The sequence below is a fragment of the Pseudochaenichthys georgianus genome, chromosome 15 (genome assembly GCF_902827115.2).
Source record: "Pseudochaenichthys georgianus chromosome 15, fPseGeo1.2, whole genome shotgun sequence".
Classification (NCBI taxonomy): Eukaryota; Metazoa; Chordata; class Actinopteri; order Perciformes; family Channichthyidae; genus Pseudochaenichthys; species Pseudochaenichthys georgianus.
The window spans coordinates 1816247-1828291 of record NC_047517.1 but is presented as its reverse complement, the minus strand read 5'-3'; the positions used below and the strand labels follow the sequence as shown (position 1 = coordinate 1828291).

The 12045-nt window shown below is 42.8% G+C and overlaps 2 protein-coding genes across 3 annotated transcripts in view; one reads left to right on the top strand and one right to left on the bottom strand.

Annotated features, from left to right (window-relative positions):
- Positions 1 to 447, top strand: part of eno4 (enolase 4) — a 53841-nt gene extending 53394 nt beyond the window's left edge. The window contains exon 11 of the mRNA XM_071205715.1: positions 235 to 447. Coding sequence (XP_071061816.1) covers positions 235 to 272 — 38 coding nt within the window. The 3' untranslated portion in view covers positions 273 to 447. The remainder of the gene's footprint in view (positions 1 to 234) is intronic.
- Positions 448 to 1216: 769 nt separating this feature from the next.
- shtn1 (shootin 1) overlaps positions 1217 to 12045 on the bottom strand; it is a 129712-nt gene continuing 118883 nt past the window's right edge. The window contains exons 12-16 of one of the 2 annotated variants that reach the window (XM_034101001.2): positions 8375 to 8457; positions 6091 to 6194; positions 5191 to 5241; positions 4755 to 4875; positions 1217 to 2132 (exon numbers count right to left, since the gene is read on the bottom strand). In XM_034101001.2, the coding sequence (XP_033956892.1) occupies positions 4765 to 4875; positions 5191 to 5241; positions 6091 to 6194; positions 8375 to 8457 (349 nt within the window). In that variant the 3' untranslated portion in view covers positions 1217 to 2132; positions 4755 to 4764. Of the gene's footprint in view, positions 2133 to 4754; positions 4876 to 5190; positions 5242 to 6090; positions 6195 to 6229; positions 7435 to 8374; positions 8458 to 12045 lie in introns of those variants that run through there. The other variant, XM_034101002.1, reaches the window with a different exon arrangement.

Genomic DNA, 12045 nt, shown 5'->3' with positions numbered 1-12045 from the left:
GGAGTTACTTATCACTCACGTTCCCATCATCATTTAGCCTGTAAGCAGGGGGGGGGGTTAATCAGTGTCAGTGTGTCTGTGTCTAATCAAAAGTACAGTTAACATGTTTACTGCTATTTCATATTGTGTTGATGCTCCATGCTGACGCCCACAGTGCATCAGTACGTTTCAGAGATCTGAAGCATCCGAGGTCCAGCTTTGTCCCTTCATTCCTTTATTCTGTGTCGCCCACAGCCTCCAAGGAGAAGCACCCCCCCCCCACTGTTCCGTGAGAGAGCAGTGCTGAACACTGACACAGCTTCGGTTGTGCATGACTGATTCCAAATACCTGTCACTGAGGCCATCTTGTGTTTCATAATGTAATCATAATTGAACTCTTCATGTCAGGATTTCACCTGTAGCGTGTGCAGAGTTGATTATAAACTAAGTGCATTATTTGAGTGTTAACAGCCTGGTTTATTTAGAATCTGTGGTAACAAAATCAATATGAAGCTATTCAGAGGCTAAGTGGGTAAACATAACCTTGAATACAAACATTTTGTTCAACACCTAGACATCTCGTCGCTACTTCAGCTATATACAAGCCATATTGGAACCACCACCATGGAACAGAACAGCTCTACTGTGAAGGTCATTATTTCATCACACCACTATACCACGCACTTTTTATAGTGGAGAGAATTCATTTTCAAAAAAGACACATTTAAGTTTCAAATTTGTATTTGTGTCAAGTAAAAAGGTCTGAGGAATGATGGCCCACAGGACAGAGACGAGTGACTGACGGCCCCTTTGAAGCAAAGTGTTGTTTAACTGGGACCCCCCCCTCAGTCGGGAAGTGTTAGCAGGTCAACAAGTCACTCCTCCAGCAGAGGTCAATTATCCACATCAATCATGTTCAGCAGAAGTGAGTTTACCTGCTCTCCTTCTCTGCAAGCCTCTCGATGCTCAACACGTTCCCACATGTTTTAATCCATAACACATTCACGTGAATTCATACAAAAAGAACCCCTATCTCATTTCACAGTTTGATGACTAAGCTTCATGACACACACACACACACACACACACACACACACACACACACACACACACACACACACACACACACACACACACACACACACACACACACACACACACACACACACACACACACACACACACACACACCACACACACACACACACACACACACACACACACACACACACACACACACACACACACACACACACACACACACACACACACACACACACATTTATATACATTTTATTTTTATTTTGTGTCTTCATGCTTTTACAGGGAACTCTAATCATACCTTATTTCCGGTTATACAATTTCTTCATTTATAAAATAAAATAAATAGCAAACGGTCACAAAATGATAATGATGTTTTATGATTCTTTGGTTTCTTGGTTTGCTGGCGGTGCAGCCGTGGTGTTTGTGTAGCCGTGGTGTTTGTGTAGCCGTGGTGTTTGTGTAGCCGTGGTGTTTGTGTAGCCGTGGTGTTTGTGTAGCCGTGGTGTTTGTGTAGCCGTGGTGTTTGTGCAGCCGTGGTGTTTGTGTAGCCGTGGTGTTTGTGTAGCCGTGGTGTTTGTGTAGCCGTGGTGTTTGTGTAGCCGTGGTGTTTGTGTAGCCGTGGTGTTTGTGCAGCCGTGGTGTTTGTGCAGCCGTGGTGTTTGTGTAGCCGTGGTGTTTGTGTAGCCGTGGTGTTTGTGTAGCCGTGGTGTTTGTGTAGCCGTGGTGTTTGTGTAGCCGTGGTGTTTGTGTAGCCGTGGTGTTTGTGTAGCCGTGGTGTTTGACTGAGGCCGGACACACAGCAGGCAATTACAATGTTTGGGAAAATAAATGAAATGACTAACAGAATAGGTCAAATTAAGTGTTTCCCAGACACACTAAAAAGACCTCCCTAATTGCTGAAGGGACAAGAATACAAAAACAACAAAACATTATATTGTATCGGCCGATGACGAGAGAAGAGACGCAGCCTGAGAACGGGCTGTGGGAGAAGAAAAGGACACAGCGTGGTTTGTATAATTGCATGTTTTGCCTCGAGCGGCGAGTGTGTACGTCCGTCAATCACCACCAGGGAGCCAGCGCGGAGGAAGGAATCGAGCCGCTCGTTGCCTCTGTGGAGGGAAGGAAGACCACAGAATCAGACACTGTGTTGCATGTTGCAAACTATTGAGTTGTGCCAGGACGGCCTCCACGAGAGGAGGCTCATTCGATATGGAGGATATGAGGAGGCAGGATGTAAATCAATGCAAAGGCCTTCTCTTCTTTCATCCTACTCCGACACAAGCAGGCGACCACTCGCACACGCCGTCCTCCAACACGTTACCCAAGATTCTTCACAAGCTGCTTATGTGGTGAGAAAAACAGCCAGAAGTACGAGTTGATGCAATCCTTCCTGTTTCCAGCTCCACTAAAGGCCAGTGTCCTTCCTGCACACAGGGATGAATGGCCGTGGGAGTGTTTGGAGCTCTTTGCTGGGGAGTCTAGTTGGAGCAGAGCCACAATGACACTTCCTCAGCCCTCTGTGGGGGTTGGAGCTGGAGACTGCACCTCAGTGCTGAACCAAGCCTGAGCTTTAATTAACAGCAGCACACAAAAGGTGACGGACATCGCCTGCAGCTCACAGCTCTCATGTTTCAATCCCGCTCTCAAGGAAGTGTCTGGGAAATGTGGGCAGGTGTCGAGGAAAAACAAAAGCCCACGGCAGCAGCCCACCATTGTGTTTACTCAGCAGCGTCATTGTGATCGTCAACGGGCACGGCTCCACCGGGCCGACGGAGGGACACTGTTACCAAACAGAGGGGGCTTTCTGCATCTCAGGACTCATTCACATACGTGGTATTTAATGATCCCTTTGTTATGAGTGTCCTCACATGACTAGCACACAACACCATCGATGGCCTAAAGCTAGTAAGTGTCAGACTGTAGGGCTAATACCTCGCACAGGGAGAATGCATCAGTGCAGGCAGACAGGAAATGTGTTTGTGACAGAAAAGCATTCAAATGAAATCAATACAATAAATGAGACTTAAGTGCACTGATCTGCATACTACAGAGCAGCTGGAAGTGGCTGATTCCACTCCTGCCTCCCAGAAATACATCTTCTTATATATCACCCTTTGGTTTGGCCAAATGCATTTTGAGGGGAAGCTGCTGCCTGGACTTTGTTCTGAAAAGTCCCAAACAAGTGTGTGAGTGATTAAAGGAGGGGTCGGGGGATATGCAACGTGCAGGACGTTCACACTGACCGAGTACCCCTGAGGCAACAAGGCGTTGTGCGTTAGGTAAGGGACATATTGTAGATGTATATAAATGTTAATGAAAGTCATTCACTGTTGACATTTTCAGTATTTAAGAACGCACATTTCCTGTCATCTGTAAAGAGGGGCAGCCTCCGGGTCTGAACCGTGAAGCCTTCAGGCTCAATCCTCTCATATCCAGGGGCGACTCCATTGCTTTAAAGAACACGCATTGCATAGAAGTCTATGAAAATATGACCGTTTTCTCACTTCTAAGCTTAATAAACATTTTCCTGCTGAGTTCCTGGTATCTTCAACACAGCGTGATGTTCATTTGGTTCATGATGGTCTCCTTTAGAGTCCATCGTGAGGGGTTTGAGACACACTTCAGAGGCTGTGACCTCTGTGTTGATTCCCAACCTTGTGACTGCTCTGTCTGAGATGCACTCAGGGCCTCCCACCGTTACTGACGCCTGCGTATAACGTCTGCAGTGCATATTTAATATGTCTTATGCATTCACAATACAATTAAACTACACATTGCCTTTGGGTCATATGATGATATGTGGAAGCTCATGTCGATGTCGAGCTCAGCCTGGCTCTGTCACACACACACACACACACACACACACACACACACACACACACACACACACACACACACACACACACACACACACACACACACACACTGCAGAACACGTTACAGAGAAGAAAAGAGAAGGCTTTATGAACGGCTGGATGCGTGTCATGGTTTCTTTATTCAAATAAATATTACTTTTCTTTGAGTGTTTTATGAACAAGTGTGCATAGATCAGATCTGGAAGGCCCTACGGCCAGGCTCTGTGCATGTCTGAAGAAGGATCTCTATGGGACCAATCTGGTTGAATAAAGGTTTGGAATATAGTGAATGACCTTGTAATGTTGTCTTTATTCTAGCAAACCTCATTGATTCACTTATTTTTAATTGAACATTTAGAAAACCCCTGTGTACGGCAGGAAGTGAAACTGCTTTTGTCCTATTAGAGATGTATTCTGAAATGATAAACATCCAGTTCTCTTCCAACAGTTAGCGCTGATAGAAGCTGCTCCGCCATCTGACAACCCCTACACGCCCTGCAGATGTCATATGTAACAGTGCACTGTTTCAATTATTCTCAAACAGACTGGTCATACTGATTCCTTGTTTACTTTTTAATTTCCCTGAAACATACCGTTATATTATTTCATTCCTCTTCTGTATTTTGATTTGATTCAAACATATTTAATCCTATGTGTCAGTTGCTTTCTGACGAAGTGTGGTGTGAGAGCGCTCTGCTCTAACATGGACAGTACCTTTTCCACAAAGGCCAAAAGCTTTGAGAGAATCCTGACAGAACTTTAACATTCTGTGAAACACAACGGCGGTCCATGTTCTGTAGAGGATGTCTTTCTTTGGGCTAATGAGGAACCCCCCCCGGGATCAGAATGTTGTGGGACAGTGAGGAGAGGACTCACCGTGGTGTGTTCAGGGCTCCAGCGCGCCCCTCCGCCTCAGCAGGATCCTCTGCAGCTGCTCATCACCTCCGGCTGACGGAGGCACCGCCTTGGCTTGGGGGGTGGCTCTACCGAAATTCTCCTTGACAGTTTCAACAAAAACCCAGACAGAGAGACAGTTCAGCAACGAGAGCTGCACAGGTACCGTGACAGCTAACACGCATGTCCACAGATCTGGTAGTGTGTACCGATATCTGACTGACTGCCGTTCTACTTGTCTTCTTTTGGTAGTGTATGTAAATATAGACTGCAGCTCAATAAATGTTGCAGTAGCACTTTCTCTTAGTTGAAATATATTATTTTAACATCAAATACAACTTTACATTCAGGTGTGAACACAGTCACAGTTCCAGCATGTGCTCTGTGAGGACATTGGATTGTTTTAAAGGGCCATTACCATGATTCCCTTAAGTTCCTGGATGGCAGAATTAGAGGGCAGCCTCTCCCTCTGATAAAAGGAAAATAGGAGGGAAAAGATTGGTTTGGTAAATAAACAGCAGTCTGACACATTATACTTATCTTTCCTCATTCAGCACTTAGAGGCTAAACGGCAACTCTTACCACAGCCGAGACACTGTAGGCAAGCACCACAATGTATGCTTTCTACAAGAAGCACAACACAGTAATCTTGAGTCACGTCAATTTCCCCATCTTCATTATTTATAATTACCTGGTGGAGCGGGTCCTAATGCTATCTAATTTGGCGGAGTTGTTGTGGCGGAGGAACATGCCGACTAAAATATGTCTTGGCCATTATGTCATGTGTTATCAAAACCAGCAGCTCTTAAATCACCCCACACACTGATGGGTGGAAGCGAGCTTTAGTCTGCACATTTGAACAAGGAGGAAAACACATAACACACATGCACTTTCTTTAACGACTCCCCATGTTGAGGTTGTAATGTCTTCATTCTGACTTAATGCTCAGTATCCACTGTGAGGAGTCTCTGCAGTGTGTGCTGGACCTCTCTGCTGTGTTCCTGTCAAAGGACGGGGGCAGGGGGGACTCGGCAGACCCGATCATAGTCTAGGACTACTTTACCTACGTCCAAAGAAACATTACATCTATGTCTTTTTTTTAATTGAATAGAAATGGTGGAGTGGAATATTCAGAACAGTCATCACCTGTGCCGGGGTGTGTTCATGAGAAATGCGAGAACACAGCGCTGCGGTGTTGTTTGCCCTCACTGACAGTTACCTGGCCTCAGGCTGAAGGTTAAAAGCTTTCCTAACGGGCTCTTAATGTCACACACAGCATGTTGGCTAATACACCATGTAAGTGGATTATTGAGAGTACCTGTTTCCTGCTTCTGCTGGGTGATTGGCTGACAGGTCGAAGTTGAACGCCTCTCTTGATCCTGTGCATCATTTCCTCCACGGCCTGCTGCCTGACATCCACGTCTTGGAATACAAGAGAAACACAAGCAGGAGAGAAACACGTGTCCTTAGTTGTTCTTATTAACGGCTTCTCAAACACTCAACAGCAGTCTGCCTCAGTGCCACGAACCACATAGAGTTGACATGATTGTGAGGGGTCTGTAATGGGCAGCCGTTATTAGCACTGCTCTTGTAAAATAGCTTATTTCAATGTAACAACTTGAAAAAGAATCAAACCTCTGGGACCAGGATCAATTCAGTTTCTTTGGCCAAACCCACAGCTTTTCCCCTTGAGGGGTTGATTTGGCTGTACTTATAGAACATATAATAATCACTGCTGTGCACAAACATTCTGTCGAGCTCAAAGTACACCTGTGGAGTTCAGAGCATTTGTAGTTCATGAGGTTATCTAAACTATTCAGGAATTCAATTCAAACCCCTGCGTAAAAGCACTATTCAGCAATTTCTCATCAAAAAGTTCTGAGAGGATAAGAGGCTTTCTCCAGTTCACAAAAGATGGGGACAAAACATATTTTTCTGCCATAATGCATTGGCAAAGAATGTTCATATTTAATTTTCCAGTGCAGAACATTCAATGGCATACACAGTGGAAGTATTGTCAGTAAGATGTCTTTAAAATATCACACAAACATAATAATGATAATAAACTGATAGTAAAATATTTTCCTCCAAAGAGCCTATTATTCAGGTGTCAGAGTAGAAGATCCTTGGGTGGCATCTATTTAGCCCTGTGTGTAATTCCAACAAACCCCTGCATGGAGCGCCCAACTGAGGCCTCATATATTCCTGTCACAAAATGAAGACTGTGAAGCTGTTCAGTTCACATGCATGTCCTACCCGCTCCTACGTACGTACGGAAGTCAAGGCTTCCCTTTTGTTTGCACAAATTGAAAAATGTGTCAGTCTTATGTTTGATTTACCATGCACCACTGCTTCAACTGTTGTCTTTATACACAACATTCACTTTGATTTGCAAAGGACAGGTTGAAAAGGAGGAAATCTGATTGAAACAGGATTGAAGACCAGCTGTCCTACACTGCATGAGAGAAAGCAGCCCCCAGGAGAATAACATACAAAATGAACATACATCACACAGAGAAAGGAAAGATCAAAACACAGTTTGAACCATGATGCCGTAAGGAACATGTCTAGTTGACTTAACTGGTTAGCAGCGATACTCAAACCGCGGCTCGCGAGCCACATGCGGCTCCTTTAAGACTAGTTGCGGCTCTTTTAAGTCCCACTTAAACAAATTAAAAAAAAAATTTAAATTTTTTTTTAAAAAAAACGAAAAACAAAAACATTGTCAGCAGAATTCATCAACATGTCATTATCACTCACTAGTCAGTCACACATCAGTCAAACATCAGTCATCACACACATCAGTCTATTAAGCCGCACCTCCCATCCCTCTGAACAACCAATCACAAATTATTTCAGGTTTGGCGCTCTGATTGCAGGTGCGCGAGATAATTGCTCCGTCACACTGGGAAAACTAGCTTACAGCACTATGCAAAGATGGTAAAGGAATATAGGAAACGAAAATATGAAGAGGAATATCGAACATTTAAAGAGGACTGGGAACTCGAGTCTTTCTTCGTCTCCACCGGTTCGGGAAAATGCATCTGCCTGCTTTGTGACAACGTCATTTCACAATTTAAAAGGTCCAATTTGCAGCGCCATCACGACACAAAACACCCGAAGTTCAGTACCGACTTTCCGAAAGGTGGAGAGTTGAGGGCGGAAAAGCTGGCGAGACTCAAACAGAACCGAACTATTCCACACTAATACGAGTGAAAGAGCGACAGAGGCATCCTGTGATGATCAGTAAACATGCTGTCTGTTATCTGTTGTTATGGGCAGTCAGCAATGTGTGTTTTGTGGTTGCAGTGAAAATAATAAATCAGTTATTGCACTGTACATTATGCTTTTCATTCCTTAGTAACATATTACTATTATCCATATTCTCAAATGCATAATGGTTTCAGGGAGGAAAGGAGCGTTTTTGGATTGTGGCTCTTGCAAAAATATTTTTTCGTCAATGTGGCTCCTGATTAGGACAAGGTTGAGTACCACTGGGTTAGATGTATTCCAATGCATCTTATACATATAATATTATACATAAACATATGCCCTTACACACTATGCTTACACAAAGAAGCAAAGTCCCTGTCCTGGTGTACCTGATGTCTTAGCAGAGTCCTGGCCCACCAGTGGGATGTCAGTACTGATGTCTCTTCTCTTTCGGATCAACAACAGCAGAGAACTGCAGGAAAGACACCAACGGTTAGGGTTGTTAGCAAGACACTTTCCAGGATCCCAAAATTGCTAAGAGGTATTGATTTTGAAGAACCATTTTGCGCGTTCACACCGTAGTACTTTTCCCACAATAGTTAAATCAGAACTCAGATATATTTCACACCAAAAAGCCCCCGAACTAAATTAGTTCATCAGAACCATTTGTACCACCTTTTCGAGAAGCCCCTCAATGCAGTACGCAATGCCTCAATGAGATCAATGTGGGCGGGAGCCCAACGTGGGCGGAGCTTCACAGATGACGCGTTGCATCCTGTTTCCCGGGTAGCAGTTCTCTTCAATCAATCAATCAATCAATGTTTATTTATATAGCCCAATATCACAAATGTTACATTTGTCTCAGTGGTCTTCACAGTGTGTACAGAATATCAGTATGACAATACGACACCCTCTGTCCGTAGACCCTCACATCGTACAAGGAAAAACTTCCAAAGAAAACCCAGTTTAAAGGGAACATGGGAGAAACCTCAGGGAGAGCAACAGAGGAGGGATCCCTCTCCCAGGACGGACAGACGTGCAATAGATGCCGTGTGTAAATTGAAAAGATAATACATTTGCAACATAGGTAGTCCAAATGTTTGGAAATGCATGTGTGTACAATCTAACCCTAACCACTCCCTACCTTTTTACCTAATCCTAATCTTCCTTCCTCCCTCCAAAACCCAAAAACCACTCCTACTGTAAAAAATTAATATCAATGTTGATATGACGTAATTTAAATTAAATACAGGGTTTTAATTTAAAGCAGTTTTATTCTGAAAAAACCGGAAGTTCACACTAACTATTAACCTAACACTTTTATTCTGAAAATTCTTCATTACCGGTTAGCATTAGCATGTGGCTAACGTTTTGAAAACCGTGAATTGAAGGTGAAATTATGTGATGTTGTACACTAAACACACTGGGATTAACACTCATTTATTGACGCTGAAATAACGTTTATCAGGGAATGTTTAAATAACCACAGACATCAGAATTATATATATATTAATAATATAAGATATAATATGTTACTTTTGTGACTGGGTAAGTACACAACACAGGAGTTGGGACGTCACGTGCCTCAAAGGATGAGCTCCGCCCAGGTTGAGCTGGCGAAGTCACGCCCATCTACTTCCGGTCCATGGGATCTTATTGTCTTTCGATCCCGTTTGAATTGTGCCATAAATTACACATGATGTTTGTAAATCTTAAAAAATCATTTCCATGTCAAAAATGTCACAGTTTGTCATAAAATTGTTGAAATATAAGACTATGAAAAATACGCAACTAGAAAGACTAGAAATCCCAGAGGTAAGTGATGTCACAATTGTTTTCCTCCACTAAGAGATAGCTAAGATCAGCGCCATATAGATATAATCTATCTATATGGCGCTGACTAAGATAAGATAACTTTAACAAGATTCCACACAGAACAACACCATGTATATAAACACCTCTCAGGACAGGGCACCCACACCCAAGTAGCAATTACAAATGAATTAAGTCGGCACGGCGGCCCGCATTGAAAATGACTTGGCCTACCTTTGATGATCAAATCACTGAAACACAAAGTCCATCCTCCTGTCCTTTTGGATGAAGCACTTGCGGGTCATGCAGCTGATCCTTTGCCACTCCAGTTTATCATTGGAACTCAATCTTGAAAATGACTCGGTTAATAATTTCGCAACGATGTCATCACTATCACTGAAGTGAGCCATCATGAACGAACTTATGCTAATCATAAATATATCGATCATAAATCTATCGTTTAGATTTATGATTCGAAAATAATAAAAGTAGGATAGACATGTGGATATTATCCGTCTGAACACAACGTGCATTTATCTAACAGGTTCGTTTTCCACAGACCTTATTTCCAGCTATTTTCCAAAATCCTATGGAGAAATCCCATTGCTTTCTGTCGAGGGAATCCGAGCGCAGCTTACTTCCGGGTTTTAGGACGCGTCACTGCACCACTTGCATAGACCTCACAGCGGGCGGAACTTATCATAAAGTCCGCGAAAAGAAAGCCCGCCCATTTAGAGGGGAGATATGATTGGTCAATTGTACTGTCATTTGACATTACTCTCTCATTGAGTTACTATAGCTGGCCCTCTGTGAATGTAGAGAGGGACCAACAAGTTCTCCCGTCTTCACAGTAACTCGCAGAGACGGCATTTAACCCTTCACCTTCCAACAGAAACTGAACAGGCAGATTCGAAGGATTTATTTCTTTGGAAATATTATTTTACATACAATTAAATGAAGTTATTTTGGTAAAATTAATGAAACATATAACAACAAAAACATATAAAAAAAAATATTTAAAAAAAAATGTTTTTTTTTTAATGTTTTCAAATATTATTTCTTAGAATATCTTAGGCCCTCACAGAGGGCCTAGAGGGCCCTGACGGCTCACCACTGTATTTTCCCATATTACTTGTTTGCCTGTCCTTGTTTGTCTACCCTCCCTCATACTGTAAAGCGTCTTTGAGAAAAGCGCTATATAAATAAAATGCATTACTATTATTATTATTTTGTTGACAAGACAGTAGTGACGGCCATCTTGGTGACGTGTGTTGTTCTGCTAGACCGGAGATGTAGTTTATTCAACGTTTCATACAAACAAATGCGTTACTTCACAGTTTTACGACACATTCTTTTTTTTTTGACTTGCAAAATTATCTTTTAAATTGACAAACATCATATGTGTAATTTGTGGCACAATTCAAACGGGATCGAAAGATAATCTTTCTCTCTCCATTGACTTCAATGCATACATTTTCAGAAATAAGGTCCCATGGAGCTCAACCGGAAGGGGAGGGACTTTGCCTCTCTATAGAGAACCGCAGTGACGAGTCCTAAAACCCGGATGTAAACTTCTTCCGGTTCCTTCGTCAAAAACTAATGCAATGTCTCCATAGGATTTTGGAAAATAGCTCGAAATAAGGTCTGTGGTTGAAACACATTTAAGAGACGGATCACGTTTTGTTCAGCCGGATAATATCCACATGTCTATCCTACTTTTATAATTTTCGAAGCATAAATCTAGTCGCAAGAAGCAAAATGCTAACGTTATGCTATAAAGGAACTACAGCAGGGTCGCTGCTTCAACGTCACGCCGACTTAAGATCCATATTCAAACATACAGATTGTAAATGGTACAAGTTGAAGCGTTTGTTTGAACAGTTTGCAGGAGGCAGGGACTTGCTTTCAAGCAGAACAGGGCAAACAAACTTAGCGGGAGGGTTTACGTGTTCGGTGTAATGACGTAAAACGGCCTGGACAACTTCTGTAGTCCTATTCAGCCACTTGTTAACAACCATCGTTTTTCAGACACGTAAACTCTTCAAAAATCACCAGCGGGTCACTGCTGATGTATTTAATGTCGTAGAACAAAACGTGATCTGTCTCTTCAATTTGTGTCAAACACAGACCTTATTTGGAGCTATTTTCCAAAATCCTATGGAGAAATTGCATTGCTTTTTCTCGAAGGAACCGGACGTGGTAAAAATGCTAACTTACTTCAGGGTTTTAGGACGCGTCTGCGTCCTAA